Source organism: Plectropomus leopardus, chromosome 19, assembly GCF_008729295.1.
Source record: "Plectropomus leopardus isolate mb chromosome 19, YSFRI_Pleo_2.0, whole genome shotgun sequence".
NCBI lineage: Eukaryota > Metazoa > Chordata > Actinopteri > Perciformes > Serranidae > Plectropomus > Plectropomus leopardus.
Genome location: NC_056481.1, coordinates 14,600,491 through 14,618,799, shown reverse-complemented (window position 1 = coordinate 14,618,799; position 18,309 = coordinate 14,600,491). Strand labels below are relative to the sequence as shown.

The following is an 18,309-nucleotide window of genomic DNA, read 5'->3' as shown; positions in this document are numbered from 1 at the left end:
AATTATAAGAAACCTTCTCAAAAATTGCACTAGAGAAGATGCTAAAATAAAGTCCTTATTCCTTTAACAAAGTGCTTCACTAATTGTTTTTTTTTGTAGGCCAACCTTAAAGTCACACCATATATGGTTCATTGCCTGGAGCGGCAAATGAATGGAGGTTAATGGTTGATGCTTCTGTACAAGACATAATAAAATCAATACTGTTACCATGAATGTAAATAATTACATTTCATTAAAGGTAATACTTAGCTATTTGTAAAAAAAAAAATGAACACAATCAGAGGTCAGGTCACATTCATGCAACATCACCAACACGCAAAGCTTCCCGTACCATAGATAGATATTATTATTATTACAAACAAAAACCTGCAACTGACATATAATACGGTAATAAATACATTTGTTCACCACACAGATTACTGTACACTTCTATTTTTCTTTGTTGCTCTTAAGCATATAAATGCAAACAAAATGTCTGGATTCTAGGTCTGAACTGGGCACACACATTAGATCTCTTAAGTCCCTGACATACCAAGCTGACAGTCAGCCGTCAGTGAGTGTCTGTCACCCTAGTTTTGGCAGTGTCCTGCACTAGTCGGACCTTGTTCGGCTAATTCAGTATGTTGAATCGACTTTGGATCCGGGGAGCCTGTCTGTGACAGAAATCACTCTATTCAGCTCAGTGCACGAGAAGAGAAATAGAAGTGAGGAAAGCAAACAAAAGGCTAAAGTCAAGAGGGCTAAAGTCAAGAGGGCGTGAGATCAAAACTTTTTATATTAGTTATTTTTTAGCCTGAGTTCTTTAGCAGACACGTTTGTAATTGTTTGCGCTTACTGGCTAACCTCTTGAATTCTTCCTGACGGTCTCCTGGTTTCTCTTTTTTTTAATGACCAATACAGACTACCACCCCCTGCTATTATGGAGCGTTGCTTCCTCCAACACAGGTGCAAAATGTACATGCTAGTTGGCCACTGGTTGTAGTCTTTGCGATCCTTTGTCACCACAAGCTCTTTAATTTCTTTTTTTAAAAGACGATTTTTTTTAGGATATTTTCTTGAGTGACAGGATAGCTATAGATAGACAAGACAGAGGTCCGCAGGCTGGAATTGAACCTGGGCCTCTGTAAAGGCCTCAGCATATGGGGTGCACACTCTACGCTAGAGATCGCCCCCACAAGCTCTTGATGTCGGTTTCTTGTGTCTGGGCCTTTAGGACAGTTTACATTTCATAGTTTTTATTACATTAATTGTCAGTTAATGGGTGGGTTTTCGACAGTAGGTCTGAAACCACAGCTGAAGAGAAACAGAAAAGGAAGTGACAACCTCTGCCAGTAAGGACCCAGAGATAGGAATAAATGAATAGGTAACTCATGTTAAATGAATTTGCAATGTGTCTGGTACTCTGGGTCAACCCACATCACCGGCAAACATCAACTCAAGTACAGCTGACATAGACCTGGAAATATACCAGTTCCTTAAATAAGGGGGAAGTTTTACAGCAGAAGAGAGTTTACTGAAAGAGATTATGATCATTGTGCAATATTGAGTGTGCCACATAGATGTTTCCTGGCTGAGCTCATCTCCATAGTTCAAAAGACATAAAATAGAACTAGAGGGCTTGTAAGACAAAAACTGACAGTATAATGACAAAAAAATATGTTTACTTCCTTTAAAGGAACACTATGTATGATTTAGGGGGATTCAGTGGCATCTAGCAAAGGACTGCAGATTAAAACTGCCGGGTGTGAATTCCTTCAGTGTTTATTGTTCACCTCTTCCACCCCAAAACATATGGGATGGGTGATGGAAACCGGTGAAAAACTGAATAAAGCAGTTTCACGTTGGAGCACCTGCTGATGTGTGCTTTCTCTGGTAACTTAATGGATGCTTAAGTTATGTCTGATCCAGAGGTTCAGGAGGTTTTTACTGTAAGCTGAATTGTCTACAGAGTTCTCTTCCTCTCCAAAACAGAGAGACCTGGTGATAAAAAAAAAATGGTAAAACACCAAATAAAGCTGTTTCCTGTTACAAATCATTTTTTCTTCAATGCTGTTTGGCATGTCAGAGACAGGCTGCTAGACTAGCACGTGACAATATGTGCTCATCTTTTCTCTCTCTCTCCAGCTGTTCGGGGAGAAATTTATTGGGAGCCTAATTAACCACAGAAGTCTCTTCACCTCAAAAACAAACGCACCGTGTTACTTAAACTGGTAAAAACACTGAATAAAGCAATTTTCATTTAAAAAACAAAGTGTTTTTCCAACACTCTCGTTGTGGAGGGGCTGCGAACCACAGTGGCAGATGTGAAAATGAAGGTGGCCCTATCTAGAGCCTGTGTTTGGTTTGTCTGTTCTGGACTATGGTTTAAACATGCAATATGGCAATTTCCAAAGATGAGGACTCACCCTTACATACTTAGGAAAACACACTTATTATATTATATTCAATTTCTGCAAGTATATGCCTCTAAATCCCACATGCTGGACCGTTAATATTCATGCAGCACTGCTGGTTGTCATTAATGACAACAGTCAGCTCCTTTACAGTAAATAGCAATTGTTTGCACATATCAGCTTCAGATTTTATAAGTTACTTATACGGGCTGTAATGACAAGGAGAGGCAAAGATTACATTCTTTGCCAGTCATTTTATGAATTTATGGCAGCTCCACAAGTCAACATTCAAACCTTCAACAACTTCTACAAACATGATTTCTTCCCATATCGAATTTAAACATGACACTGTTCACACAACACCAAAGAAAAAGCTACATCCAAGTCAAATGCAATCACTAACCAGGTATGAAAATATTGCTTCAGAAAATGATTCAACCCACTAACGACTCTTATCGGAAACTGAGTGGGAAATAAAACGAGGTGGAACTAAGGACAATGTGACCTTTGATTCAAAGACGTCATAAGATGTGAGATAACATGATCTTGGAGTTAAGCAGTTGAATAAGGTTGACGATACCTTCACAAGAAAGTTGGAACATAGAGAAAATCACAGTGCATTTTAAACCACCATCAACTTAGCAACGTAAGTCTCAAGCAATGTCTTAAAATGTTTCAAAGTTCAATGAGACTTGAGCTATCATCCCATTAGCACCAATAAAAACATATTATCTCCATGTTGACTTTGATCCCAGTTGCACATTTGAATTAACACATGACCAAACTCTGACACCACTTCACGTCATCACAGGCGTCAGTGGAAAAAATGGCTAAAATGGCCTGAAGATAAAGGCAGGTGTGTTTTAACAAAAGGCGGAGTCAGTAACTGGTTTCCATGGTTTTTTGATAATTAAGCCCAAAACAACATATGGGTTTATAGATGAGTAGAAAAAAAGTCTGTTTAATTAATACATTTTTTTACATAAATTAAAAATATCAATACTAATAATAGTAATAACACTAACATTATCTCTCTGTTCAAGTTTCCATAAGCAATTTACTGGCATTACTTAGCTTGAAAAACATTCTTTACCAAAGTCTCTTAAAACATTAAACATTAAACTACATTTAAGTTAAATAGATTTTTGGAGTTGTTTAAAATCACAAAAAAAATAATTTGTGATAAATTGAGAAACTATTTATCTATTACCAGTCTAATCAATTTAATCTCTGAGTCAAACTCTTGTAATACATTACAAATACACTATGTATGTAATTTAATGTAACAACTCTAGGGCTGTAAAACAATGTTTTTTTTTTAAAATTGTGACAGAATCTTTATAGGTAATCTTGATTAATTGCACTTTTTAATCACGTTTTCAATTCCATGATTTTGCACATCAATGTCAGACGATTTAATTATGATTTCAGCTAGCTGGCAGACATGAAAAGAGAGCGCGAACACGAGGAGAAAATAATCAAACAAACGTGATGATAAACAAAATGTCACGCAGATGCATATAAGAGGTTGATGTTAACAGCTACAGAAAATATATTTTCCATTATATTAACTGCAATTTTTATTACTGTAACAATTTCATCACACTACAACAAAATTTTAATACCTTTCCAAAACTTTCAAAGTTTTTTTGTAACAATTCCATTACTTTTCCAGTCCTCGAAAATGTAATCGTGAAATTTTGACCGTTGGAACCTGGTATAAAAAGTTTCTGCCAATAGATGCCCCTAAATGCTTCACACTTGAACGTTAAGCCCACATATATCACAAATCCCATTGATTTGCTGAAAAAAAAGGATTTCACTCTTCTCAACAACCCTTTAAGAAATATATAAGTTAATTTATCGAAAAGCATATATACAAATTTTGAGATTCCCCTTTTTAAATCACGTTTTACAGGATGTGATCACCTCAATAATTTGATTCAGAGCAGATAAATGCCTCATTCCTACAAAGTAAGACATCTACAGTATCATTTCCCAGCTACATTTTCACCTGTGAGTTTTTATGAACATGTCAACAGAGGTGGGATCACAGAGCAATATCTGCCTCTGAGGCCTCTTTCTAGCTGTAAGTCCAAAGTCACTTACAGTTATGGCCATCCTTAACCCCACCCAGCCTGCTGTTCCTGGTAATGACGTGGTTAGAAACAGAACATGATGTTCATGAGGGTGAGTGAGGGACACTGCCACCAGCTTAGCAAAAAGTGACTCTGCCATTCCCCTGAAGACTCTTAACCTACTTATTCAAATCAATATAGACTCTAATTCACTCTCAGTAACTCATAGAAACTCGGTTTTGTTTTTGTTTTTAACTTTATATTTTATTGTTATTATTTCTGTTTTGTCATACATATTTGTATATACCTTGATTGGACAGTCAACGGTAAAGTTTGGGGTATATAGGTGGTGTACAGATTCATTTTGGGAAGTAATATCACCATTAAAGATGTACTTAGTAAGATAAGATAAGATAAGATAAGATAATCCTTTATTAGTCCCACAGTGGGGAAATTTCCAACATTGCAGCAGCAAAGGGATAGCAAAATAGCAAGATAGTAGGGCTAAATATTGACATGAAAGAGTATAAAAAGTGTAAGTATGTGAACCTTATGGTGAAAATCTCCTCTATGTTGTATGTTCTATGTAATGTCTTATGTTGAATAAATAGAAAGTTAAAAAAAATGACTAATTAATAACAATTCTCAAAGCTATTGACTCCAAGGCAGGAAGCCACTGATTTGCAGAAGCGGTAATAGTGCTGACTGGTGCTTTATAACCAACTACCACCAGACAAGAACATCAATGAACTATAATTAAGCATTAATTTCAGAAACATTAGCACTTGGTTACATTTAAGGAAAGATAATGATTATTAATAATAATAATAATCATCATCATAATATTATGATTAAGGGCTGTTTCTACAAACAACATGGCTAACTTGCTTCAAGAGAGCACTGTTTGCTCCTTCTAATTTAAGGCTGCTGAAAAGTGAGTCAAACCATAAAAATGGTTTGAAACTGCTCATCTATTCCATACAAAAGAAAAAGAGCCAAATGGCCAACAGTGCAACACTTTCTTCAGTATCTAATCACCTGGAAACAGGTTTCCTCTGACATCAAGGTCAACAGTGCGAAGTCAGTGTGAAAACATAAGAATCTTGTTTAGTTAACATTCAGCCCCTATTAAGGAGGCCACTTGTATAACCTGGCAAACATATCAAGCAGCCTTGTGTCATAAAAGCAATGTAACTGTGGATTTTTGAGTTTGACTTTATGTCTGTCTAGAGCTCCATCTTCTGGCAGCCTCATGTCCATGCCTACATCATTATTCAGACATCATGATTACAGTATGTAAACTGGATTCACTGAAAGCTGGAGCAAGGTGCTTCCACTGTAAGATCCATTGGCTTTTGTGTCTATTGAAAAACAACTGCATACTGCATAAAGAGAGAAAAAAACAACTCATTTTGTAACTGTATTTACGTATCCTGACAAGACAAGGTCAGAAGATGCAAGTAAAGCAGGGATTGCCCCTGATTTCAGGGATTTTAACAAGTAGTTAGAGTTGATTCATGTTGTCAATAACATCAATTTATGGATACATATCATCTCTGAAACAGTTTCAATACTCATTTTCAGCAGCATAGATACACAGGTAACAGCTTTCTTGCTCTTGTTTATTACTGATGTTTACTATGGTTATGATGCATTCTCTGCTACTAACCTTAAAAAAAAGTCTTGTTTATTTACTTTATTTACCTTGTATGCCCTTTATGTCAAAGTTTTTCTGTGGTATCAAAAATGATATTAAATATCAATATCTTTCAAGGTAAGGTACTGAAGTTGGAAATTCCAGTATCGAAAAAAAAAAACCCTAAACACTAAAACTTAATTACTAATCTTTACATATTAACAAAAAACGTATTTCAGCAGTTTAATTTTGTTTAACTTTTCTTTTTGCTCTTTTTTTTTAACATAATTATCTTGTAACTTTTTAGTTATTCCTTCTAATTTTGGCACATTTCTTATTAAATTTCTCACTTCCTTGCCCACTTGCCCAGGTTTCAATGTGTTAATGATGACTTACCTGAACACAAAGAGTCACCAGTGACCTCTGGGTTTTGTTAAAATGTTGATGGGCGACCTGTCCTTCCTGACTGCTTCATGCACAACAGAAACCCTCCGTGGAGCTCTGACATGTCACCTGAAACTCAGCGCCGGCAGGTTTGGTCTCACTTCCGTTAGCGACATTTTCTGATGTTTTCTGGGAACCACAGGCGACAGGAGACCACCAGTTTGAACACATCACTTGAAAACACAAAACCTCTTCTGCCACTACGACAGTGTTTCGTGTTGCCGTCTGCATTTTAGTAAAGTAATGGCGCTCAGAGAGTTTAAGCTAACGTTAGCTGAATTTGAGTAGCTAGTAGGCTACTAGTTTAGCCTAAAAACTACGTACGCGCGTGCGAAAGGACGCGCAGAAGTAAGGAAACAACGAAGATATTTTTTGGTTAAATGTTTTGATACGGTTGTATAACACAAAAAAACTCTTTAAAATGCAAAAAAGGGATAGCTGTGTTACCTTGGACACCGGCCTCTGGTTGTGTTTCTTGCAGTTTAACTTTTCCTTTAGGACTGCACGTGACCTCGCACGTTAGGCCCTGTGTCATCTCCTGCAGAGAAAATGTTTCTAAGTTATTCTGTGTTGTTTTGTATTATTTATAATTTGCGTAAAAATAATTATTTTCTGTCAAGTTGTGAGTAATTCATTGAAATTATATTCAATGAAGTGTGCCCAAAAATGTAAACTTTTTTGGGGGTAACTTCAGATCTAAAATGATCAGAAGTGGAGTACTCAGACATATCACTAAAGTAAAAGTACTAATACAATAGTGCCAAAATATGTTACAAGTAAAACTACAAAAGTGTTGGAGTAGCTATTAAATTGTATTATTGATGCATTGTGTCCATCACTAATGTTGTAGCTGGTAAAGTTGAAGCTTTGAATAACTTTATAGACTGCTGGATAGATTAAATTGACATTGACAACATGACATCATGATTTATCTGTTAATTTATATTTTTTGTTAATTATCTGCATTTGTAAAGAAACTTATATCAAATAAATGTAGTGGAGTAAAGAGGGCAATATCTACCTCTGAAATGTGGTAATTAGTATTAAGTAGCAGAAAATGGAAACACTAGAGTACAAAACTGTATTCTTGTAAATAACTTAACAATTTAGTTACTTTCCACCACTGAATATGATTAAGTAACAAGTATTTATACACAATATCTGGTGGTATCATAATGAGTATTGGACAACAAGTCTTATGAGAGACAAAAATCCCACAGCGTGTACTTTTTTTGTAACAAAAAGTTTTTATTGGCTTCTCTAATCCGTTTATCATCTCAATAACAGGTACAGCCTGGGAAATCATATCACAAGGGGTCTAGAACAAATAAGACAAAGGAATGGGGAGGCTTCTGCTACAAAATTTGGTATTGAGGTGACAGTCAGAAAAAAAGCCATACAAAAATGTCTTTATCATGCATACTGGAGAGAAAAACTCAAAAAAAAAATTGAGAACACACATTTTTAGTGTTTTTGTACATTTTTGTAAACAATATCCTTCTAGAGATCATATCAAAACACATTATGGCAAGTAACAAAAATAAGGGATATAACATGAGAAAAATGAATGTTCTATGAGGCATCTAGAATGCAACACTGCTTGGCGTGGATGTTTTTACAGAAAAAAAAAGAAATACATTTTGCATTTTGACGAGTCATTTGCTCTATAATTGTAAACACAGGCAGTGTTAAATGATTATACAACATGTCGAACCTATACTACAAATATTTCCACTACATACATGAAACGCGTGTCCCTGCTTTCTTACGCTTTAGTGATATGAGGTATATTTAGGTCAATCTTATTGTCTCTTTTTTTTTTCTCCATCTCTCACCCACTCTTTTTCTCTCCTTTAAAAGCATAGTGTGTGTTTGGAGTGCGGTGGCTGGTCAGTCAGTCTTTGTTCCCTGTGATCTGAGCAGCTTCAAAGTCTCTTGGCTGTGGAGCTCACAGACATAGGAAAAGGAAAGAGGGGGGGTCGGCTCACAGGAAATCAACTAAATTAAATATCAACCCTGGCTGCCGGGATAGAATGGCTTTAGCCACGGAAGACAAAGAAGGCCATTGTTTATTCTTGTGAGTGCAGGGCTGCATTTTGGGTAGGGGAGGTGGGTAAAACATAACTTTTGTGTTTCTTAACTGTATTATTGAAGCAGTTTCTTGCAATTACTACAACAGTGGGGTTAAAAAAACCATTAAAAAGTAGGGGGATGGGTGTTGGGGTGCAGGTCCGGTGATTACTTGCCAAAAATATCTGTTACTGAGTTCTGGTGTGGCTATTGGAGAATAAATAAAAGGGTTTGGGTATGCAACCAACACACCCATGGGTTCAAAGATAAAAGGGTTCCAGCATGTCAGCCCGTCTCTCAAAACACTTAAATACAAAGAGGTACTCTCAAAATATCGTATAACAAAATTATGGCAAATCATATTTTACAACATCACCCGACAAACCGTAAGAAAAAAATACCCCCTCCCTCTCTCTTCTACCCTTGAGAAAAAGCAACAAAATACATTTAGATGCCCATGGTCATGCCTAGTCAACCCCTATCAAACCCCATGAAACAATAATCCAGCCCTCCCTTTCACCTCTCCCACTCTTCCCACCCTTCCACCCACAATCCCTCCTGCCCTCCCACCCTCCCTCCCAACCCCTGTTCACAGTTTTCTCCTCTTAAAATAATATTAATAATCATTAGCATAATAATCACGTATCACATATGAAAATTGAATGGGTTGTTGTTGCTTCCAATGATGATTTGTTTAAAAAAAGTGCTTGTTTGATTCCATTGACACAAAAAGGAACAGCAAGGAATGGAGTAGAAAAGTGGTGACTTTTTTTCCCTTTAAAAAAAAAAAAAAAAAAAAGAAATCACTTCAGCATCGGCATGACGAAAACATCAAGGATTGATGTTCATCAGAGACAACCGGAACAGCTATGGACTGAATTCTGTCTAATCTTGTGTCTTTTCTACTGGCCACTGGTGGGCACAACCAGAGGAGTGCATGTTTAGACAGACTTCATCGACTGACGCTTAACGCCGGCGGTTTAAGTTCCGACATCATCTTCACTTCAGAACATGCTGTGTGCTGAACTCCACTACAATTTATACTACCTCGTGTACACATGTGGCTCTCGAAAGAAATGTGGATGTCTTCACATTGACACAACAGTACCATAATCTCAACAAAGCTACACGCAGTAGAAACCAAACATGATCATGTATTGTAATTTTGTTGTTCTGACGAGTTAAAAAGAAACAACACAAAAACAAAATCAAAGCTTTGTAGTCTCAAAGTACACCTGTAAAAACTGTGCTAATTGCATCTCATAATACAAAGTCTTATTACACAATTTTGCCTATTTTCCTGAGTTAATACGTTTCTTGTAACAGACAATATATACTTTTTTGCCATTTGAATTCTGGGCCTTTCCCTGCCACAACTGTTATTATTGAAATTATCAACACTTTTTCATTATTACTTTACAATGGTGTGATGATTGGTAAAACACATGGGTTCAGAAAAAAAAAAATCAAGCAAGTTCATAGCTACCCTCTAAATGTTTTAAATTACATTTAAATCTACGGTACGTTCATATCAAAATCACTACTCATAAACAAAAAGCGACTAAATACATAATAAAAATGAGAATATTTAAAAAATTGCATTTGAGGCCATGAAAGACCCTCCCTGGTCATTTTTGTATTAACATTTAATGGCAGTGTTTAAAAAACAAAACTTTGCTACAAGAACAAAATTAGGATGGGTACAGGGACCGTATGGACAGTAACAGAACAGCCCCCTCCTGGATTCACCTCGTTTGACCCTTATCTGAAACTTTGGCTTGTCTGGGTTTTTGATCCTGTACTTACTGGCTCACTGACGTCAGCTAACAAACTGGTATACCCTGAGAATTCTGACACTGGAGTCCGTATTCGGTGGTCGACCTCTGCGCCAGGATCGCTGCCATAGCTCAGAGGGGTCCGCCGCCCTGACTTGAACTGGGAGCCAAAGGCCTGGGCGAAGTTCTCGATCTGGTACGTGGTTTCTTTAGGGGGGTTCAGTGGGGACAGGTCTGGGTAGCTGGAGCCGTTGGTGGGTGCGGCGCTCCCTCCAGCCTTGGGCTGCTGCCCCTTGGAGCCCTCTGTCGAGGCAGTCAGGTCCTGGGGAGGTAGGTTGAAGGCGCCGGGGGAGTGCTGCTTCTCCAACTGCTCCGTCAGCTCCTGAGATGGAGTCAGCTGCTGGTGGCTGGTAGGTTCCAAACTGAGGTGGTAACCCGCCTGGGAGGGGGAGCCGACGAGCATGCCATAGTGGGACTTGGAGGACGACGACGAGGAGTTTGATGAGGGGGCGACGATGGGCAGTGGGGAGGAGACAGCAGGCGGGTAGCCACAATCCAGCGGGGATGTGGTGTACACGTGTTTGTCTGAAAACAAGGGCCCCGTGGGGCTGGAGCTGCTGGACAGGAGAGGGAACGGCCCCGTTGGACCAAGGCTGGGGAACGGTCCACTATGGCTTGTGCGCTCCAGTGCCTGCAGGAGGAACTTGGAGTACTCGCTCATCACTGCTGTCTTGTCACCACCGTTGGTAGAATCATCCTCCAGCTCTGGGGTAACAGGGGCCGCCGGCTGGAGGTCTACGTGGTGCGGGTGGTCTGACAGGTCAAAAGTCACGTCATGGTGGTGTGTCCCTTCTGGCTTATGGCTATAATGGTCCAGCAGGCTTTGCAGAACCTCATCTGGAATGCCCGACTTGTCGTGCTTGAGGTCCAAAGGCGAGGAGTCCAGCATGGCCAGCGTGGGCTCGGGCCCCAGGGAGCCCTGGATGACACTACTGCCCTGGGGCGCCATGTGCAGTGAGCCGGCTCCATAGTCATTGTTAACTGCATGGAGGTAGCGCCGCTTTTTCACAAACTGCATTGCATCGTCGTAGTTGCTGCTGGTGGTAGGCCCCTGCTTGTTGGCTCCCTGGAGCAGACCCATGTTATCGAGGCCGGAGCCCTCCACATGATCCATGTGGCCGGGCTTCTGGCCCAACCGTTTCTCAGCACTGTCTTCGAGAGAGAGGAGGCCCTTGTCCAGGCCCTTGCGGGCAGACTTTTTAAAGACCAATTTGGGAGTACGTCCCTGCATGGCGGGGCCAGAGCCTGAGGGGTGCTCCATGCTGAAGTCCTGCAAGCCCAGTTCCCGGGCCATTCCCCCTGAGGACGAGGCTGCTGATGCCGAGGCGTTCTTCTTCCTCTTGCGCTCGCCGCCCTCACCGTTTTTGGACTTGGCCCTCTTGCGTCCGGAGGTGGTAGAGTTTCCCTGAGTGAGTGAATAGCTGCCCTGGCCTAGCTCCGCTTCGCTGAGCTCCAGCATGCTTGGATCCAGGCCTTTCTTTATGGCTTCTCCACAAGTCCGTTTGTGCTTCAGTAACCGGTCTGTTCTTGAGAAAAACTAAAAGTGGAGAGAAGAGAAAGAGAGGGAAATATAAGCTTAATTTCCACCAGATGATCTAAAGCAGCTCAACAAACCTATCCATTTTTATCTTTATTTTGTCAATAACGGAGAAGATACTGCAGAGGCACCACTGAATTTCATGACAGCATTACGTTCCTTGACCTCCTCTGACACATGTAATCCTATTAAGACAGGGATTTAAGTGTGGATAGTACAAAAACACAAAATTGCCCACACACTAATGATAAAAATGCAACACTTAACACATAATAAAAAAAGACAAAACAGTGGCAAGCTACTTAGCAAACAGACTACATATAACCTACTTGTTGGCAGGTATCGCAGCGATATGGCTTCTCGCCACTGTGTGTTCTCTTGTGTCGCTCCATATGGTACTTCTGGATAAAGCGCATGTTACACTGGTCACAGCTAAAAGGCTTCTCTCCTGCAAAACACAGATGAAAAAATTAGGCCCTGTGTCAAACCACAAACATGAATTGAAACCGATAGTGCTGAAAAGTGAAGGCAGTCATTCCAAAACACTTTATCTCCAAGTGCAGAAACTCACCGCTGTGGATCTTCTCGTGCCGCTGGAGTAGATACTTCTGGATGAAGCTCATGTTACACTGACTGCACCGGAAAGGCCTCTCACCTGTGCGATCAAGAGTACAACCATCCGCTCACCACATTAATTAACTCCCAGCCTCTCGCATAGCTGGGTTTACTATAAGCTTTGGCATTTTATCAAATTCGGTGCTTGGATACACCATCAAAATGAGATAGATAACAATAACAATAACAATAACAATATTTTGACATATGCTGAAGAAACTGTGCACTATATATTTAGAATAGTAAAAAGGCCCTTTAAAGAAAATCATATCAAAATCATATATACAGTAACACCTCATTTCCCATGTTCAAATTATTTCTATACCAGTGATACTCAAATTAGGCCCACAGGCCAAATCTGGCCCCTGATAGGGTGCAGGGTGGTCCCCCAACTATTTTCTAATTCACAATAAAAATAAAGTAATTGATAACAGGAATCTTTTTTGTTCCTTTAGTATACACAAGGTGCCAGTGTGCAGCATCACAATAGAGATCTTTTTTTTACCCCACCAAAAAAACTGCCAGTGGAAGATCCCCCACACACCCTGACACAGGTACTAGCTTAGCCCCTAATGTCCAAAAATCTAAGAAATGTCCTTAAATCTGACAAATGTCCTAAAAACCTAGAAATGTCTAAAAATCGTAGATATGTCAAAAAAAATCCTAGAAACATCCTATTATCATAGAAATGTCCTGATATCCTAAAAACCTCCTAAAATCTGTGACATGTCCTAAAATCCTAGTAATGTCCTAAAACATGTATGGGTCTGCTGCAACTGGCCCCTCCTCTCCTTTCATTTTGCAAAATTGGCCCCCGAGCAAAGCAAGTTAAGTATACCTGATCTTTACTGCAAGGGCCATTTGCCCGATAAAGTTACACTTTAAAGAAATAGGGGCAAAAAAGGCAAATAATTAAAAAACTGAGGTTGGAAAAATGCATTTTCCATTAAATCATTTATGAGTTCAAGTTTCAAAGAGCCAAGTGAGGAATTCCCAGCAAAGGGAATGACTAAGACATCCAGAAATACATGACTAACCATTGAGTCACCCCTGGTTTTAAGTGAGGCCCCAAGCACTCACAGTGAAGGGGAGATTCATAAGAGTGGAGCAGAGCGAAGAGTGTAATTTAAAGTCGGACATTGATTTTGCTCTGAGAGTGCTGTGTTCATTAATAGTAAATTGTGTTTTGTGTAACCTTAAACACATTGCATTACACCTGACTGCAAATGGATCCGGGTTGTATTTAATCAAAGCTACAACAGGGACAATCATCCTCTCATTACAATTTGAAGCTACATTACAGTCTGAAAGAAACTTCTCTTATTTAGCAGAGAAAATAAACACCACCTTCTATAGTTGTATCTGCTTTTGACTTAACATGTCCTGTGTGCATCGTGTGTGTGGATTTAACTGGTTATAACATATTTTAACTTAGACATATATTTTCGGAAGAGTACTGACAATCTGGGGCAAAAAGTAAAGAACTGACAAGCAGCGAAAATCTCTCACCTGTGTGTATGAGCACGTGTCTGCGCAAGTGGTAGGAGCTGCGGAAGGCAGCATTACAGTGCTCACAGATATGTGGTTTTGAGTTTGGGGACAGGCAGGCTCCATCTGCATCCAACATCATGGCCTACAAAGACAAAACCATGAGGACAACTAAGATACTATAGACTTTTCCACATCATGTTAGCACAGCCCATACTACTTTAAGACACTCTTTTCATTTGCAGGTATTTTTTAGCCAAATGTATATTTTTTTCTGGTATAGTGAGCAAGATGAGGAAAACAGATAAGTGATTAACCTTTGCAGCATCGTTGCGTTTCCTTCGTGCTTTGCCTCCCTGCCCATCCCCATTGCTCCTCCGCCCTCTTCTACCCGAGGACTCTTTTGGCTCTTTACCCGGTCTTCCAGGCATCTGAGGACAAACAACACGGTAAGTTCTATAAATAGCAAACAGTGACAGAAATCACTACAGCAAGATAAAAGTTCAACTACACATCAGCAATGTTACTTTACACAATATTTAGAACAGGGGTACCCAACTGGTGGGTCGTGTTCCAAATAGTGGGGTGAGGTCCATACTGAGTGGACTGCAAGTGACTCGCAAAAGTGTCAAGTTTGTAAAGTACACACCATATTTTGAAGTACTGAGCTACACGCTGTGTCAAGAGCCTCACTTAAAACGCCAATCTGTGTTTTTGGTGTTTGCTGTTTTTGGTTTTTCTCTGCGTGTTAACATGCTGCGCCTTTGCATTGTCTTTATGTCAGCTGTCTTGAAACCATAATATGTGTTTTTTTGTTTGCAGTCCTATATATTCATGTATTTAATAAATTTTAGCACTTCATTCTGGCAATATGTTTTATCACAGTGTTGTAAATGTTCACATTTTGTGAAATAAAATTGAATGTGAGGTATTTATCTTATGTTAGGACCTTGAACTAATTACAAAGGAGAAATTTGAATCCTTCTCACCGGTTCACCAAGGGAACGAACGTTGCTGAGGCTGAGGTCATGCAGGAGCATGTTCTGGTGATTTTGGTGGTGGTTGCCGAAAGACATGTCCGGCATGTCAGTACCACTCTTCCCCGCGCCCCCTCCAGCACAGTTCACCCCTACTCCTCCGCCCCCGCCATAGAGGGGCATACGGTAATCCAACTCGCTTAGCCGCTCCTGCTTAATGCCCATGCTGTGGAGGAAGCCCCCTGTGTTCACAGCAGCGGCGCCCTGGTGTTCTGGGGGCGAGTCGCGTTCTTTCTTAAGGATCATCTCCTGAGGAAGCTCGCCCATTACGGACTGGGAGGCCAGCCGCGTAAAGCTGGTGACAGGCGGCAGGTGGCTGAACATAAGCATACCTGGTGCAAAATTGGGATCCATGCCACCGTTGCGCAAAAACTCATTGCCTAATTTGTCCTGGATAATACTCATGGTGGTGGTTTTGCTTTGTGCAGGGAAGAAGGAGGGCAATAAATCTAAAGAGGAATGCAGAAGGAGAATATCCTGAAAGAAATAGATGAAAAAAAAAAAACATTAGATATTTATGATTTCAGACATGAGAATACAATTTAAAATAATTGCCACATTTTGTTTTAAGTCTTTATTATAACCCCTCATCTCTAACAAGCCTTGCTGATTACAAATTAAGCCACGCCCACAGAGCCTTCACAGTGTGAACTCTGTGCACAACAATGTTCTCTAAATTTCCTCTGCTGCTCTCACCCATTAATTACTTAATTGGATTTATTAGACATCACGTAATGGAAGCCGTGCGTACAGTTACTGGAAAACCTGAAGCCATACTTTTAAAGATACGTTTTATTTCAAAATGAGATAAAAGTCTGAATAAAAATAAACACCTCATTTTGAGCAACTTTGTGAAATACAGCAGCGCATATTTAAACATACCTGTGAAATAAATCAATAGCATAAAGTGAATCATGTATGCGTCAGAAGTGTGATCAGAAATATTATCAGTCAGAATTATCATTAAAGGAATTAAAACTGAAGGGTTGGAAGTATTTGTAAAAAGTTTCCCATTTCAAAATAAAATAAAGGTGAGATTTTCGATCCAATCCTCCCACATCATTTTTCTCCAATATTGTAGAAAGATAAATGTATGATATTTGTCAACTGGTATCATGGTTGACCTAAAAAACAGTATACTGCTGCAACTGTAGAGATATTACAGTATCACTCAATGTACTGTACACAATACTAACTAACTAAATGAAATGTATAGATATTCCCTCAAAAGAAATCTCAATCTCAGCTCCAGACTTTTGGCACATCTTACATAACATGCCTAAATATAAATGCTATTACAATCATTATGTTATAAATACTTAAAAGAGACCTAACCAATACAATAAACCAAATTCCATATCAAACCCCAAATGGGAAAATAAATAGGTCAGCCATGGAAGAACCTAGATTTGTCTATAGGAGCTCCAGAGAGACACACATTGAGGATGAATAATATCAGTGATCTATGCTGTGTGAGGGCTTGATGAAATTACTTCAGAGTAAAAATTGTTAAACTCTGCACCCCATCAAAACACAAAGTTTGCTCAATATAAGGTGGGGGGGAATCAGAGGTTGCTCCTGAAATATTCAATCCACATCCCGTATTGTTCTGCTTGCGGCATTTAGCACCACATGGGTCTTGGATCGTGGCCAAAATAAAATCTGTGCAGTGGCTTGATAGCTTTTAGACAGACCTCCCTATTGTTGTCACACTTTGATGCATGCTGGACCACGCCGCTTGCCATCTTTGGCTAATAAGCAAACATGAATGAAAAAGCTGGGGGCATCGGTGGCAATATTGGCGAATTAATCGGTTCACTACACTTGCCTAAAACAAATGATATTTAGGTCAAATACAGCTAGACGTTTCGGTCAAATTGGGCAGGCGCAGGCGGGTGACTAAATTGTATCGAAAGCAGCACGGAAGACTGGAGTGAGAAATGATTGTTTAGTCTGGACCAGCCGACCATTTGGCTTCACTGAATAAAACAGAAAGCGGATGAGCTTTTGTGATGCATAACAGTTAGCCTGCAAGTTAGCATGGCGAGCTAGCCGGTTAGCCACAATGAGACACAATCAACGCACCTTTGCGTCCTCAATCAAAACAAAAGCCGAAGACGCTCTAAAAGCCAAAATCGATAATTCAAATAAAGCCACACCAACACCAACAGTTATATAGTCCCAAATAAGCCGCATATGTACTCGAGAAATGTATAATTTGTTCCGTTATGACCGCAACGTTTAGCCTGTTACATTGTGTTGCTATCAAGCTAGCTAACGCCATGGTTAGATGTAATTAACGCACATATTAGCTATTTTCGGGACGATGTTATCAAGAGAAGCATCCTAAAATCAGACAGCACGAATCAATCTGATAATAAATATATAAAAACAGCGGGTAATGTGAATTTAAAAAGGCAAGTTTGCGTAGGAGTAAGGTCAGTGGCATAAATTGCTCATTCTCCAATTCCCAAGCTTTGATGACGCTCGTGAAATCAAATCTGTCTGGCTGCGAGCGACGCTGGCGCTCTATTTATTGTTAGCTAACTTTAGCAGGAATTACAACCGGATAACGCTTACCAGCACATTCAGCTAGCAAAACATCTCCCTCGGCGACTACGGTGCACTTCAGATCCAGTGACCGAGCTAAATAAAAACTGTGCGCTTTCACGCAGCTGTGTTTATAACAATCAAGCTGCCATGAGCTAGCTAGTTAGCCGCTAGCTGAAAACCCGCATTACGGCCCATGCAACAGAAACAATGATGCTGGCTCTCACTGCATCTCCCCGTCTGCGCCGAGCCACACAATTCCGTAAATCTCGACAAAGCCGACATATTCGCCACCGATAAAAGTCAATTTAGTTTCCCACTCACCTACACATGACCGCAGTTGGTTTCAAACGTGCCTGTATTCTCTCCGTATTCGCCGCTTTGGGGTTTTATTGCCAAAACATTGTTCTCCGGCGGTTGCTGCTTTCGTCCATCTTGTCCTGGCGCGGGGAATTATGGGTGTAGCGGACGGGTCGTGAGAGGAGAGGCGAAGGTTTGAGAGAGGATCACCGGACAGCACACACACATACACACACATACACACACACGCACACACCGCCGAGCTCTGAAGTCATGCAGTGCAATGTAAACAGCGTGCACACGTTAACATGAACACACACTGTAAT

General features: G+C 40.0%; 1 protein-coding gene across 2 annotated transcripts; it reads right to left on the bottom strand.

Annotated features, from left to right (window-relative positions):
- Positions 1–9,212: 9,212 nt before the first annotated feature.
- On the bottom strand, positions 9,213–18,167 carry znf281b (zinc finger protein 281b). Of its 2 annotated transcripts, none has more exons than XM_042508449.1 (7): positions 18,008–18,167; positions 15,086–15,610; positions 14,414–14,527; positions 14,118–14,241; positions 12,565–12,657; positions 12,323–12,441; positions 9,213–11,993 (listed from the first exon to the last, which is right to left on the bottom strand). In XM_042508449.1, exons 2-7 carry the CDS (start codon positions 15,536–15,538, stop codon positions 10,383–10,385), a joined length of 2,514 nt encoding a protein of 837 aa, XP_042364383.1. In that variant the 5' UTR covers positions 15,539–15,610; positions 18,008–18,167; the 3' UTR covers positions 9,213–10,382. The 2 variants fall into 2 exon arrangements, with proteins under 2 accessions (XP_042364383.1, XP_042364384.1); XM_042508450.1 differs by having other exon boundaries at positions 12,565–12,648.
- Between the last annotated feature and the right edge of the window lie 142 nt (positions 18,168–18,309).

Excerpts from the sequence above, each read along its gene's own strand:
- znf281b (XM_042508449.1), bottom strand. The coding sequence starts at position 15,538 with ATGAGTATTATCCAGGACAAATTAGGCAATGAGTTTTTGCGCAACGGT. Across the intron at positions 14,242-14,413 it reads AACGCAACGATGCTGCAAAG|GCCATGATGTTGGATGCAGA; the intron begins GTTAATCACTTA and ends TTGTCTTTGTAG. Across the intron at positions 12,658-14,117 it reads ACACGTGCTCATACACACAG|ATCGCACAGGTGAGAGGCCT; the intron begins GTGAGAGATTTT and ends GTTGTACTCTTG.